The sequence below is a fragment of the Saccostrea cucullata genome, unplaced genomic scaffold (genome assembly GCF_032062105.1).
Source record: "Saccostrea cucullata isolate Sc308-1 unplaced genomic scaffold, CSIRO_AGI_Scuc_v1 ctg921, whole genome shotgun sequence".
Taxonomy (NCBI): Eukaryota; Metazoa; Mollusca; class Bivalvia; order Ostreida; family Ostreidae; genus Saccostrea; species Saccostrea cuccullata.
The window spans coordinates 76,865-93,490 of record NW_026925570.1 but is presented as its reverse complement, the minus strand read 5'-3'; the positions used below and the strand labels follow the sequence as shown (position 1 = coordinate 93,490).

Genomic DNA, 16,626 nt, shown 5'->3' with positions numbered 1-16,626 from the left:
AGTTTTACATGAGAATATATAGGAAAAATCTTTTAAAAATCTTCTTCTTAAGAATCATTGAGAAAGGAAATATGAAACTTAAATGAAATTATCCTCAGGTAGTGTAGATTCAAGTTTGTTCAAATCATGACCCCCGGGGCTATGGTGGGGCCAAAATGGCTGACCAAAGTTTTACATAGGAATATATAGAAAAAATCTTTAAAAATCTTCTCAAGAACCACTATGCCAGGAAAGATGAAACTCATGTGGAATCATCCTCAGGTATTGTAGATTCAAGTTTGTTTAAATCATGACCCCCGGGGCTAGGATGGAGCCAAAATGGCTGACCAAAGTTTTACATAGGAATATATAGGAAAAACTTTAAAAATCTTCTTCTCAAGAACCTTTGGGCCAGGAAAGACGAAACTTATGTGGAATCATCCTCAGTTAGTGAAGATTCAAGCTTGTTCAAATCATGACCTCTGGGGCTAGTTTTGGGCCCAAAATGGCTGACCAAAGTTGTACATAAGGATATATAGGGAAACCTTTTAAAATCTTCTTTTCAAGTACTTCAAAGCCATGATTAGTGAAATTTTTCTATTTATATGGAATCATCCTCAGGTAGTGTAGATTGTACATTGTTCAAATCATGACACCCAGGAGGGTTAAAATTCAAGCCCCCCCCCCCCCCCCCCCAGTAAACTTTCAGTTTTGATCTAACATGTGCTTTTTCCTAGTAGATGTGCTCAGGTGAGCGATGTGGCCCTTGGGCCTCTTGTTTGAAACACTTATGGAATATAAGTGGCCATTTGGAATATACAAGTACTTAGAATATATAAAGCACAACTACATTGGGTGCTAATGAACTCTGTGACATGTCATTTAAATTCTACCAGCCATCTAAGAACAAACTCGAACAAACTTCTATTACAAGCGTACTCAGCACTGAAGGTCAACTTCAATTACGAATTTTTAAAACTAGCTTGCATAAGATACAACAATGAAAAAAAAAACATACAGAAAAATCAGTTTTAAAATAACTTTATTTTGTGGACTTTTTTCTTCTTCGGTTTGTACTTACAGTATACATAATTGAAAGACACTCATTTTCCTCTACAAAGCAATGCTACATGTACACGATGTTTTAAAATAACAAAACAATTTCATAACATCAATATCTCGACTCGTTAAAATGAAACTAAAAAATCTGTCCTGCATTTCATTCCAGCAAATCTGAAAAAAGGGCTGCTCCGTCTTTATTTTCAAAATTAAAATGGGAAAAAAATGAGAAAAGAAAATCATCTTTCTTGATGATGGATGTATTTCCAACAAAAGCTGATACCTGATTATTTGTAATATTGCCTGATCACCAAAAGGTGAAACGGGGGGAAAAAATAAAACTTCAGGCAGCTTTGAAATCTATGGCAGTTAGCTGCGACTTTGGTTATTTTTCCTGATGGTACATTTACTGTATCTTTGATAATGAAAATATCTAGCAAAAGCCTGAACACCAACTGAATGTAAAATGATGTGAAATATGATTTACACGTATACAGAAAAATATTTGGAATTCACTAAATTTCTACCACATTAGACATAATTTCTTTAAATCAAAACGAAGGCAAGAACATACATGAACATAAAGAGAGAAAAAAAAATAGCATTTCATCTGAAGATATTTTTTTAACAAAAATACCATAAACATAAAAAGAGAAGTTTTGATATTTTTTTCTTCACACCAGGCTAACAGTCTTTGCCCTCTTTCATCAAATTTTGATCTAATTATTTACAGGTTCTCTTGATACATCCACTATATACAGTATATATAATGCCATTCTGTCAGTCGTCAATATAAACTCATTCAACATAACCTCCATTCACACCAAGAATCTGTTAAACAGAAGCAACAATGTAATAACAAAACTTTCATACAGAGCTCTCATTTGCGGATAAATTCTGTTAATCACATTTCACATATTTTTTTTCCTATGAGAAATCAACAAGCTGTAATAAGAGTTACTTCCCCTTGTTTAATTTCACATAACCTAATTATCTGAGAATTTGCGAAGCCAAGATAAAATAAAGTGAAAAAATTATTGAGATTTCCAACTTACTTCAACATATTCATAGTATTCAAGATATCAATGTTTGAGATACATGTACCAAATTCAACTGCAATAAAGTTTTCATGAATATGATGTGATTTACAATACTCTTGTACATGTCATTTACAACCATACAGATAAGAAAAGCAGAATTTTGTTTCAGATGAAGTGAAAGGTTGGAAAATGTGGAAATCTATGATTTTCTATTGCATAATCATGATGAATTAATTACTTATTGCATAAATATAAAATAACAGTGCTAGTGCATGAGTTTCATATCTTATAAATTAACTGCTGCATATAATTTCTGATTGGAAAATTTAGAAAAATAAATACATGTATATGTTACATTTTACTATGTTTATAGTGTGCGATTAAATATCAGAATTCATAAATATCTTATTTGAAATGCTGACTTTGATTTTTAATATCAAATTTCAAAGCTCTTCAATATCAGTACATACATTGCGTTTAATATCGCGCAAGATTATACAATGAATAGGCAGTATACCCTGTGATTCAGAAAATACTTACCGGGTAAACTACACAGAGAAATATACACAAGTTGGGACTAAAGTTCCTCTGACATTTGAATGCTACAATAATGGCAACTACAATGTCACCTTTCTTAGGACTTTAGAATAACTTGTAAAGAGTTAAAAATAAAGAGGAAAAAATACAGGAAAATAACTTAATAATTTAAATTAATATATAGCAGGGAGTTCAAAAGAACGACCTGAATGGGACAAAATGAGATGAAATTAATTTGCGAGAATGATATATAAAAAAATACAATGGAAAATATCACTAGATATGTACTGTATTTTAGCAATCAACTTTCTTTAATCTGTTTTGAATTTCTCCAGATATTAGAGGTATTTAAATTGAAAACCAAAGCACTCTTTCACACTTTCCCTCAATTAAAGAAAGACTAGTACCAGTAATCAAAAAATTGTATTCCCCTATAAAAGATTTGCTCGAGACATTTTAGAAATTTAGAAGAAGCAAAAAATTAATTTTTTAATTTTTTTCAACAAATAAAATTAAAAATCTATCGGTTATCGGTTATGTTCCCTTCCAACATATTCATGTAAACAAAAACCAAGATCCTCGGGTTAATGTCAAGTGAAGCTCAAGATGAGAAAAAAATTTGAGACAAATTGTACAATGTATAAAATAAAGTTTACAAATTCTCATCTAAAAATAATAATCAAGGAGGCTGTTCAATGTAATGTACATCTATGACTGTATGATTTGATATATACATAGGCTGTATATTTGAAATATGAAATGTAAATGAGAAAAAAAAAATGAACAGAATGATTTCAATGAAATATGGCAAAAAGATGAACATCAAGAAAAAAAGAAATGAATTTAAAAAAAAAGAAATGAAAAGAAATGAACATATTTATATGCACACATCCCGGGTAAAATTAAACATGATAAAATCACAAAATATCTATTGCATTGATCTGGCAGTTTTTTTGCTTTCGCACCAATCTTTCCTCCCCCTATCACAGTCATTCTCTGCGTTTCCGTCCACAATCACTGCTACCTGCCGGTGGCAGTAATGGGTGTTTCGAAGAACACGTTCTGTATTGTATTTATACCAGTCCGACACACTGGGCACTCATCCAGTCTTTCTGCACACTGTTTACAACAGATCATGTGACCACACGGGCAGAGAGCTGTAGAAATTTCCTTGTCCATACACACTCGACAAATAAAAGATTCTTGGATCTTTTTCAACTGTGACTTAAAATCCTAAAAATAAAAACATCTCATTAAATTTTTTTTAGTATCGTTTTCAAGTTCTATTTCTGTTATAACAAAATATGAAGTATCTGGATATTAAGAGCCATTAAATTAATTCCTTGTTTGTTTGTTTTTTTAAAATAAGGATCAATTGAACATGCAATTTTTTCTCCACTTTTCTTCTGTCAACATTACTACAACCAATTTTACTCCCTAAAACATATGATAATAATAAGGGACATTTTGCAGCAAAAAGAATTGTGTTTATAGGTCATTCCACAATGATCAGGACATTGTTATTTCGACTTTGTACTACCTCCTTAAACATTGACCCACACTTCAATGTGCCCTAATTTAGCAACTGATGTAACATACAACAGCACTTCACTTAAGCTGGACTTTGCCCCTAAGTAACAGTAAATGATGAATCATAATGTTCTAAAGTGGAGATTTCTACCAAGTTCACTTGACACAAGAATTGTAACCCAAAACTTTAAATGTCCTGGCACTCTTGTTTGAATAATTTAAAATTTTGCATAAAAATCAATAATAATGAGTTTTGTATCTACGTAAAAAGACTATTTTTGTTTTTAATTTTAGTGTAGGCAAATATGATCCTTATTGTGACATCTTTCATTTTCAATACAAAATATACATGTATATTTCCATGACAAAAGATGCTATTATTAACTGCACTTTACAAAATGTGTTCATATTGCATATCAAAACATCCTATTATGACCTAGTTTACGCAGGATTTCTAAGGGAAATTCCAACCAATGAAGTCATTTTACATCTATCATTTGTTGTATTTTATCTACATTAACATATGATTCTATGACTTATTGTTCAGGTTGTTTTTTTAAGTTCATCAAGGTAGGATCAGCCCATACAGTTCTAAGAAGAAATGGACTCAGATTACCCACCCAGGTAAAACCGGAGGAGACAAAAATAGCAACTGTGGTCATATAAACTTGTTATTGATTTTCACAAGCATAACCAGAAAAATCTAAATGTATGATGTTCTCATTTTTAAATAAATAATCATCAAGAATGAAACTACACTGTTCTGCCCTATTAAATCGACACAAGTAAACAATAGATCATACATATTTATTTGTTAAGAAGGATTCACTTCCAGGAAGTTTTATATCTTCAGTTTTAAGTACATGTACTGCATGAAGAAAGGCGAGAATGTTTCTGTGCAGCAATTTAAATTTTCTTCTTAAAATTTACTTGATGTTGGCTTTCCATTTATTAATTGTACATTCATCCTTAGCACTCTATTGATTTTATTGGAAACTGGCACTTAATAGCAAACAGGTTCTCCATGACATACTTTTAATGATTTATAGTTTAATTTCTGTTCAGGCACTATAAGCAGGGATTCATTCTTCTGCATTATTGAATTGCATACAATGAAATATTTTATAGGACCCCATTTTATGAACACTTACTTCACAATGATCAGAGATTTCTTCTCTACCACAGGTTGTTTCCATATCTGATTCTGAGTGACCTTGACCTTGATGGTCAAGGCTATGCTGAGACATGAACAACTTCCTCTTGGTACTGTCATAGACTTCTCTGAATGTGTGCTGGACATCGAAAACATAATTCATACCTGTAGAAAAATGACAATTAACATGATTAAGGAAACATCATCACTCCTCTATAAAAAAAATAAATTAAAACATACACATGAAAGAAATTTAATGAACATTTGCTGCTTAAAGAAATGGTATGTTTTTTCTTTATTGTTATTTGAATATTGTGCACATGTATCAACTTTCTAAAATTACTCAGAATTATCACATTATCGCATAGACTTTACCAAAACAACACAACTATTCTTTTATTCTGTTGGTAATATTTTCAAATGAACTTAGTTGAATTGATAATTAATGGTAGTGCAGATATACCTAGAATGCAAGAAAACTTAAAACTTACCGACAGAGTTATTGTCTTTGAGGAATATGGAGGCTAGGACTCCCTTCAGGTCCTGACTGACTTGAGAGAACACCTCCATGTTGATGGTGTCGCACCTGAAGAAGGTGTGCATCTCTGTGATACTCCTGTACAGAGAAATGGCAGCCTTACAGCTGACCATCTTAAATTCCTCGTGTGTTACCTCTCCATCTTCTGTGAAAACATACAGCAGGCACTTTTTGCTGTTGTGAATGGCCTTCTGGACTATGGGGTAGGGGAACCTATAAAAAAATAATTATATGCTTTTGAAACGAACAATTTTTATGTTGTTACAGCAAAACTCGCTATAACCGAGTTTTACTGTATTTTAAAATTATAAACTGTCCTCCCTGACCTTTTTAAGTTTAACTTCATACTTTTAGTAATATTCTTCCTTGTTAGATTTAAATCATATGTACTTAATTCACATAAATTCATCAAAAACTAAAAATAGAAAATAAAAAAATAGATGGTATATATTTAAACACTATGAAAATATATAATCATGGATAGATTTTCCAAAATAAGTTTTATGGATGGATTTTCCCAATTCATCCTTAGTTCTAAGTTCTTGAACTGACCTGGAAATCTCAGTCATGTTCGTGTCATAAATGACCACACCCTCCGGTCCAACGCCGACACAAATGTCCTCGTTATTTACGTTCTTGGCCTCGTGATACTCCATGCCATAGCCTGAGAGAATGGACGCCTCCTGGACAACTCTGTATTCCGCAGACTGCCTTGGCATGCCTCTATAATTGCTATGCTTGTAGGCTATATCTGTTAGGATCTCGGAGGAAGGACAGGCAATCCCTTGGATCAGATTTTGGTAGTAGAGGACTTGCTGCTCATTGTTAGCTTGGTCGCCATGTTCCGCTTGAGCGATCAGGGCCAGGATTTCGACCAAACGTTCTTCGTCGGACACCAAAAGCTTTTTGGTCTTTAGCTCAAGGTATACTTGTAGGTAAAATTGATGTCTGAAAAAAAATTTAAATATAAATTTGTGAATGCATTACATTATTCAATTCACGAAAAGATGCATTTAAATATCTTCGAGTCAATTCATCACTTTGACAGTTAAAGTAAGGAGCATTCCAACTGGCTTTTCGAAACAAATGAAACATTTAAAGGCAGGTGTAACTTTATTGGAGTCATTTAAGGGACAATTTGTTTGAACTGAACAAAAAAATAATTTTATTCCCAAAGAACTTCTTTTTCTTTATATAAAATTGCCATTTTATGGTTGGAATAAGCTTTTAGTGATCAAAGTAATACTAAAAGTTGATCAAACTTTGTCAAAACACTGAAATACTGTCTTTAATATTGAATTAATCATTAAAATTTAATAAACATAACACAATTACATGTATATGAAATCTTGACATGAAAAGGTTGCCATCTTAATACACTTAGTTATACTAATTAAGAAATTCCTTTTGTTTTTCTAGCGGAAAAAACAGGTTAATAACCACTAAAAGTCTTAGTCTTTAGTCAAATATATTCAGATTACAAATGCATTTTTAATTTACAATTACGACACGTCCTGTATCAAATATCAATACCATTATAAAATTGTATACTTCATGTATTGTATATATTGATCACTAAAAACAACAAACATTTTTTTTTAAGTTGAAGGACCTATTGGGTGCTGTAGTTTGGTGTTGAGAATTACACAGATTCGCAGGTCAACAATCGGTACAGTAATTTGATCAGAGAGGGAATGAATGCACGATCAAATGATGCAAACCCAAAGCAATGACCTATTGAGGAAGTGTTACCTATTCAGCATGTCTACAGCGTAATATATTTAAACACCAATTCAGTAACCTAGCTCATGCATATCCTACACAATAGCATTTATATCTATATTAGTCAGCGATTAGACAGAGGCTAAAAATAATTAAATGATCAAATTGAATTTGGGCGAGTTAAATCAAACAGTAGCGGAACATATCAATGAAATCTGGCCATCAGGGAGAATAATTAAAGTGTGACCTTGGCCCAAATAACTGCCACAAGTGGAACCTCTCAATACTGGCTTCTGAAGTCTAAGAATAATGATTGTTTACTATCAAACAAAGTCTTCATTAAGTGGTAACTGGATCAATTATTACTGTATTTTAAGGAGTTGTATTTTTGTAAATGGTACAATCAAATTTTAATACATGCAATCTGTATAATTCAGAAAGATTAACACTATCATATATAAACTGAATACTATTTTTTTTTTTTCTAGGAAACTGAAAATGTGGGGGTAAAATTTAAAATCAGCTGTAACTTTACTCTTCAATTTCTCTCTAGTGGTTATAAAAACCCATCCACACAAAGGTCTTGTCTCAATAGGCTCTGAAGTAAAAAGTTCAATTGCCCCAGCTCTCATATTCTATCAGCTAAACTGTTCATAGTGAGCTCCCAGCTGCCTTCTTTGTACAATCCAACCCAGGTTAAAGTCCAACCTTAACCTTCTAATGACCATACAACAGGAAAATTATCCTTTGTTTAAAGTGGATTTTAAATCACATTCTCATAATGCATCTTATCTTTTTTTTTTTTTTCAAGAATTCTAAAGTCCAAGGCTTTGAACTTTGTGCTAACATAATAAATATGTCACTATGTTGAACATGGCAGTTGGGCGATTTTTTTAAGTTCATCACTGTAGAAAAAAAAATTGCATATATGTGCTTAATCTTGGCAATTCTTTTATTGCTCTCCTAATCCACCCATTTGTTGACATAATGTTGTTTGGTATGATATACATTCCTGTTTGCTCCTATTCCATTAAGTTTGTTTTCTCTACCAAATGTCTGCTTCTGACCTTTATATGCTATAGCTCTACAAGTGTTTACAGCCTAAGGGGTTAGAGTGGCCACAGACTATATTATAGATGGTTGGGTCATCTTGAACAACAGAACTAACCCCTCAGAACTGTTGAACAACACAGCTTTCCTGATCAACATCACATGTAAACAACCCTGTATAAATACTTGCTAGCTAAGTGCATGGGGTTAGCTTAGCACACTGAAAGATTCCACTGTTTTTGTTTTTTCTTGGTATATAAGTTAACTTACTAAACCTAAAGATACTATTGATGTTTTTTTCTTCCATTTAAAAAGTCACAGATCTAGGAGTAGGAGTGCTATGGTGTAAATATTATTTCAACCACATGTTCTTCAGATCATTTAAATCTTTATTGTTACGTCAATTTGCACAGGAGTTTATTTAGTTATACATGTACATGCATCATATTTTCCAAAATAAATGTGCGCCCATAAAATATTGTTTTTTAAAGCTGTGATTTAGAAATATATAATACATACATATTATTAAAGTTTATATGCAACTTTCCTCAATATCATTGATAAACACTGCAAACATTATTAGGCATTTACAATTCGGTTTCAGAGTGCATCATGACCTAGCTTTTACCTCAGTTTAAATGGCAGCTAATAATTTTGTAAACAAGCATCATCTGACCCAGTTTTACTCTAAGAAAATTAGGAAAGCAAGACTGCACCTAGTTGACATCCTATTCATAGATGTTGATGCTGAAACAAGCAATCCATTTGTTTTTTAAATTCATTAAGGAAAATTCTGGTAAAATAACAGGAAATGGATTTCTGTCACGACTCTAGCAAAAATTACTTCTTCAAAAAATGATTATTATGATTAAACTGTGTTCACTCTTCCTTTAGTATCAGGGACATGTATACAATGTACTTGTATAAGAATATCCCTGACAGGATTGGTCGAGATATTGGTTGGGATCAGTTGAGCTTAGCGGAAGTGTAAAAAAAACTCAGGTTTTCAATAGGAAGAAAAATCAAATATTTGATAGTTTGCTTAATATGGCTATTGACACATCCATAGCCAATGGCTTTTACAAAATGAAAATAAAGCAAAAAATTGCATGTAGCACTCAACATTGAATACTAAAGACAGCGCAGTGACAATTGTATGGAGCAGTATATCTTCTAGTTCTACCAATAAAATAGACTTTACCTGGTCGTATCTTGCAGCAGCATGTGAGGCTGGACAAAGAACTTGACTCTCAGATGGAATCTGAAGGGCTGGGGACCAGACAACTGTCGGTCTATTCGGTTTCGCATATTCAGCCACAAGTTCTCTCCCCTGTTTCCTCTGTATTGAAGGCCAAAATAATCCTTTTCTGAATAGCCTATTCCTAGATTTTCACACACCTGTAATTGAGAAGTATATATATAGATACTGAACAAAGATGTAATCCATCATTAGTCTATCAATTCCACACTCTGAATTTCCAGAAAAAATAATTTATAAATTTAATATTAAGGAAGGCCCACACTTTTACGGATCCGGTTCTAATTTTATACATCAATATCAAATTCTGATTTTCACTTTTCTATTGATATAAATCTTTTTGGGTGATTGAAAGTGATTTAGCAAGTATATATTTGTTTTTTATAGTGTTATTGTGCATATGAAGCAATTAATATACATTATTTATGGAAATTAACACTTCACACTCTGTCCATAAGATCTATATGTCATTTAGTACATACACAGACACAAAATTCTTAATTGCTTTTATGGACCTAATTTTCTTTTAAGCAAACTAACCTGAGATCTATTTTTATTGATTTAGAGCCTATATCATCCATTAAATTTTTAGTTTTTAAAAATTTTGCATTGAATAATTGAAAAAATTGATATTCCAAAAATGGGGGTATACGTCTTCAAAAGACTGTTTTGCTAAAATTCTCTGGTCAACCATAATAAAGTAGCTGTTTTTGTTAACATTATATTAATTCAAAAGTTTTTCTATATAAAAAATGGCATCTAAACATTTTGGATTTTGAGAATTATAAAAACTAAAGATATTTTGAGATTTTTTTCTTAAAGACATGGACAGATTCAACACCAATTTGTTAATGTTTTGCAGTAAAGATTTCAAATATACTCTTGGCAAATGAATATTTTTGATCTTCAGAAGTTTTAACATAAATATGATGTGATTTGGTGCATAACTAAGAGAAATATGGTATCACACTTTTTTATGTTCAATTTTGGCTGTTGAGTTTTTATCCCATGTTGTATGATAATATGCAAAGACATGCCTTTTATGTATTTGACTTGTTCAAGGTATTCAAATTGAAAAATTATCAGTTTGACAGAAAATTCTGAAAGTACGGACCTACCTTAAGTTCATTAAATTGGTTAAAAGCTTAAGAGCAATGTAAACAATATACATGTACTTTCATGCTTATAAATGTATCATCTTCAGAATTATAAAGATTAAACATGCTAAAGAGTCTCTCTTTATATTCAATACATGTATACAGCTTCAGAAAGCATTTTGAAGTATCTTTATATGCAAGTGAGACAGGATTTGGAAGATGTTTCTTTTTCTCTTTTTCTTTAGGCCTATACTAATGCAAATACAGTAAATTTTCGATATCTAAAACTCAATGGGACTATTGAAAAACTTTCAAGATAACCAAGTAATCGAAATATCAAGGGTAAAAATACTGTATAAGTAGAATTTTTAGCGAGGATTTAATTTTGGCATTATTAGCAAGGGTGCCGAGATTGCTAAAATTGAAAATTGCTAAAAATTAATTACCTTTTATTTGTAATAGCTTCTTTAATGTGCATTTTAAAATCACTAAAATAACATCTCGCTAAAAATAAATTTCCAGTTTTTAAGGACAAATCGCTAAATTTTCGTCTCGCTACAATTTCCACTTAAAAGGTACTTAAAGTTTAAATGGTTTGGACCTTCCTATCCCTTAGACATGTCCATGTTATTGAGATACCAAAATTCAACTGTATATTCACCCAGAAACATGTTTCTTCTTAGTACTTTTCACTTTTGTCCAAAGTATAGTAAATGAAGCTTTTAGTTTATTAGTGATTATTTTATTTAAGTTGTGATAGGAGAGCATTTTTATTTGAGACACCAATTCTAATGCCTTAAGGGTGCTAAGGAATACTTGATATATTTCATAGCTCCTTTCATATATAAAATGCCCTATAAGTTTCTTTGAAGTTTCATTTCTGAGATAAGTTTATGATCTAGATTTCACTTTATGAACATGGTCAGAAGATATTTTTATTGGAATTTTACCAGAATGTCAGGTGAATATCAATTAACTTTGTTTCCTGTTTATTTTTCTTCAATACGCAGAGCTACAGTAACAAAGAGCTGCCTAGGCTAAATATAGCACTTATACAATATTGATTTGTTTACACAAAACAGCTGACTGTAAAAACTCTGCACTGTTTTGCGTTTATGCTTTCCTGTAATTAAAACATTTTTTGAATCAAGATGCTCAATATGAATTTAAATTTTGATTTTTAAAAGTCAAAAAATGACGAATCTTTCAAAGTCAGTTAAGTGTATTGCACCAACATTGCTGAGTTGGACTTTGGACCCTGAGCTGAAAAAAAAATGGCGACCTACTCCATCCATGCGCTAAAACTTTCATACTGTAGATTTCTAACTATTACCATACAAATCAAGTTTAATTTTCATTTAATATTTTAATAAATATGCATAGAGAAAGTTGTTAAATTTATTAGAAGTAATGAATCTGACCAAACATTCATTTTAATAAATAATAATTTACCTTTTCTAAGCATTCCTGTCCATTGGCTCTTTGATCCACTTCCACTTCAAGAACAACGGAATTTGATTGCGAGATAAGACACCACATTTTGACTGTTGCCATATTGGTTATTTATGATAACTTTCTTCAAGAAAAAACAAAGAAACGTCAAATCGAAATCGCATTGCAACGCACGTCTGTAAACGTTCTAAACTCACTGTCACACTTGCAATACACTTAGAATCAGAAATGGATCACATGCTTTTCAGCGCTGACCAATCACCGTCTCCTTTGTAATAAACGACCAATGAGACTGCAGCAGTGGGCGGGTGTCAAATGCAACCATAAACAGATGCACGTGGTTTTATCAAACGAAAAAAAGAAGATACTTTAACCATGGAGCCATTTGCATGTGATATGGACAATTCAATAATATTATAAAAACAATAATTCTAGATAAAATAATTTCCTCTTTTATCGTAGCATTTGAAGTGTTCTTGATTCTGATGCTGCACTTTCAGATTGTAAATGAAGATGCCCAGTTTCAGATGGGCAATGTACAGCTTATTATATTTTAAAATATATGTTTGCAAAATAAAATCATTGGAGTTATTGAATAACAAAAGAGACATAAATCACGGTAAATGTCTCCGCTTACTGGCAGTATATACACGGATATAGAATTTTCATTTTTTTTTTTTTAAAGAGATTTTTTTTCTTATGGTGATTTAGATTTGAAAACTGTACAACATTATACTTTTAGTAAACTCAAGCGTTTGTCCCCATTAATAATAATTTTATAATAAAGTTAAGAAATTTCACTTTCTAATAATATAGCACTATTAAAGATAAATGTGTTGTAAAAGAAGTTCATTCATTTATTTCTTGTTTGTTAGTATGGGAATATTAGATGTGTATGGTTGGCTTGAATTATTTTTCATTATATGTTGGGAAAGCATACTTGAAACAAAGTAGATACAGTTTTGCATAAAAATGACATTAACATTTAATTTATTTTTCGCAGATAGAAAAATTCGAATATACATACGCACATGTTGCATGTATTTTTCAATTTTGATACTTTAGATACAGGGATGTATGTACAAAATCAAAATTTGTTTTAATTTTGTAAATAATGTACTGTATTTGTTAACATTTAAAAAGTTGTAAAAAACAGCATGACATATATATATGAATGCACATAAGTTGCAATTGAGGAACCAAAGAAAATGCACGCAGAATGGACAAAAATAGCTGGATTATACGGAATTTTATCTAAACATCCTAAGGTTCAATACCGACTCTCTGATATAAGACGTAACTCTAAATGAGACGAATAAAGCAAAACTGTGCACGAGTCGGAGTAGAAAGGAGACTAGAACCTGAGAATTGGTCTCACATATTTTGTGTAAAAACAATAACGATTACAAATAATATTTAAAGGAAGTTTGAAATTTAATGAATTAAATCCAAATAAAACTCATAAAAGAGTAATCTCACAGAATACATTTATTGATGATGGGTGTTAAGAGTTAGGAATAATACGTAGGTACTGTATCTCGTGGCTTTGATAATCAGGTATAAATGATAAAAAGATTTTTTTGGTTTACTGTTAAGTGTGTAATCAATAAGCCCATGACTATTCAATTAAAAAAAATGACGTTTTTCACGTTAAAGAACTTTGAACCGAAACTTTCGCGAATAAACGCGTAATTTTCATTGATGTTCTTTCGCGAATAAACGCGTAACTTTCGCGTTATAAAAAAAACTAAATTAAAAAGGCATAACAAAAAATGAACTTGCTTGTGATTTTGTGATCATTTTTTATTACAATGTTAAGCAAAAGGCTATTTTGATCTTGGCTATCACAAGCAATTTTTTTTCTTGATTTAATCATTTTGCTTGAGTTTGCATTTATGCTTTTTATAAAGTGAAACTTCAAATACACTTTCGTAAAAAAAAAAATGTGCTTTTTTATACACTCTCTCGCTCTCTAGAGAATTTGAAATAAAGTTATTTTATAAAGATCAAGATCTCAGAAAATTGACAAAATTAGGTAAATATGTCTATTATGTCCCACTACATTTGTGGATAGCATATTTTCATTTGTCTCCATTGGACACTTACATGTATACCGGTAGACTTTTAACACGTTACAAAACATGTTATGATACATGTTTAATTCAAAGTGTACAAATTCTGCTGTATAACTTAATAGTTTTGATTTAAAAAAAACAGCTTGAAAAAATAACAATTGTTTACATTTTAAATTTTATTTAACAATGAACATTCAAAAGTGGATTTTTTATAAAGAATTTTAAAAAAAATATACATTATATATTTACACGCTGGTTTTAATTTCTCCAGATTAGCAAATGCAGTTATTTACGCGTTCTGTATTCGCGAAAGTTTAACTTATAACGCGGAAAATTTTTGTTTATGCCCCCGTAACACACGTTTCGGGGGTATAATTTGTTTTCATCTGTGACCGCTGTTTGTGTGTAAAAACTTTACCTTTCATTTTGATTTAAAGACCTATATTTTATTTCACATGTGTATGTTGTGACAAGCTTTAATGAACAGCAAATTCGACCTTTTGACCATGACCTTGGAGTTTGTCACATTTTAACACAAAAATTCCAAACTTTTACTTTGAAAAATGTAAGATATTTATACTTCATTGTGGATTCTTTGTGGCAAGAACTTTCTTGGATACCATTAACCTTGCTTTTTGACCTGTGGACCATATCCTTATAAAAAAAAACCTTCAATTTTAACAAAATATGCTTTTTCACACATGTATTTGTGTGAAGACCCTTTTTTTTTTTTTTTTGGAGTTTGACATGCTTTTTACTTTATATTGGTCATAACTTTTATTAGGGCCAGGGCTATATAACCACTATGTAAGTTTTGATACTGTTGTAGATATTATTGATACCAGTTACCTATATAATGTACTCCTTTCCTAGATTTCAGGAAAAAAATATAACCCTGGTACTTTCATATTTCACAATTGTATTTCATGTGCATTTAATGCATGTCTATTTACGTACACATCATGGTCAATTTATGTAAAATAAAAATAATAGTTAACATACCTTTTATCGCAGTAATGTTGCAGTTTAAATGCATTTCACAATCTCTTCATGGTTATCACTTTGATTAGCATTCACTTCCTTTAATCCATCTTCTTTACCTAACATTGGGATTTCCTTTTTGTATGCATATTAACCAAATCTCTATTTATTATTTAATATATATGCTTTCATTTTCTGAAAAATACAACTTTTCATTCACATAAAAATGTTTCAATTAATCTACTAACATATATGTGAAAAGTGTTAAAATTTAATTAATTGACATTATTTAGATATAACAAAAATGTTTTCGTTTACTTCATTTGTTTAGCCGTTAAACACAATCTAACACATGTTTAGACCCAAGTGTTTAGCCGTTAAACACAATCTTATACATGTTTAGGTCAAAACACGTAATGGAAGTGTTTATTTTCTAAGCGCATTTTTTACAGTGTACACACTCTTCCTCTTTATTTTTTTCTTCCCGGTATCGCGATATTCATTTCACTGAAAATAAATCACAAAATAATTTTTCAATTCATAGAGTATTAATAAATGTTAAAGAAAAAACACTACTAACAGAAAATAATGTCACACACAATATCATTTATGCCCAAGTTTAATCGAAGGAAAAAACGTACTACGTAATAAAATACTTTTTGTTATACTCTTAAGAATTGTTTCCTTTATACATTTCTGTAAATCTTTAATAATGAAAAAAATTAAAAATTACAATGGTTCATAGAGCGGTCCAAAATATGACGATGGACTGCAGCGAGATGCAAAACCTGCCGTTAAGTTGCGATTTTTTTGGAGGGGGGGGGGGTTAAAGGCATACTAAACATTTATTAAATGTATTCGCGAGCATAGCGAGTTTTGTGGACTATATAAAGTTCAGCCTTCGGCCTGGGGCATCGGTTTTTAGTTATGAGACGCATATTGCCCTTGACTCAGTTGATAAATGTATATTCTTAATACCCCCCCCCCCCCCCCCCCCAACTTTCAATCAAAGATTTTTTTTATATAGTTTTTGCCATGTCTGACAGTCTTTAGCCTAGCCCATTATTTTTGGATGCCACTAGATGGCAAGACCTTTCCTCTTGTAACACCTAATTTTACCTCTTGACATTGGATTTTGACCCATCTTTCCAAAAT

The 16,626-nt window shown here is 31.2% G+C and overlaps 1 protein-coding gene across 1 annotated transcript; it reads right to left on the bottom strand.

Moving 5' to 3' along the window:
• Positions 1-1,004: 1,004 nt before the first annotated feature.
• On the bottom strand, positions 1,005-12,644 carry LOC134269250 (E3 ubiquitin-protein ligase MYLIP-like). The gene is made up of 6 exons (XM_062751457.1): positions 12,416-12,644; positions 9,810-10,006; positions 6,389-6,784; positions 5,790-6,049; positions 5,297-5,463; positions 1,005-3,848 (listed from the first exon to the last, which is right to left on the bottom strand). The coding sequence occupies exons 1-6, from the start codon at positions 12,515-12,517 to the stop codon at positions 3,636-3,638; spliced, it is 1,335 nt and encodes a 444-aa protein (XP_062607441.1). The 5' UTR covers positions 12,518-12,644; the 3' UTR covers positions 1,005-3,635.
• Positions 12,645-16,626: the final 3,982 nt, after the last annotated feature.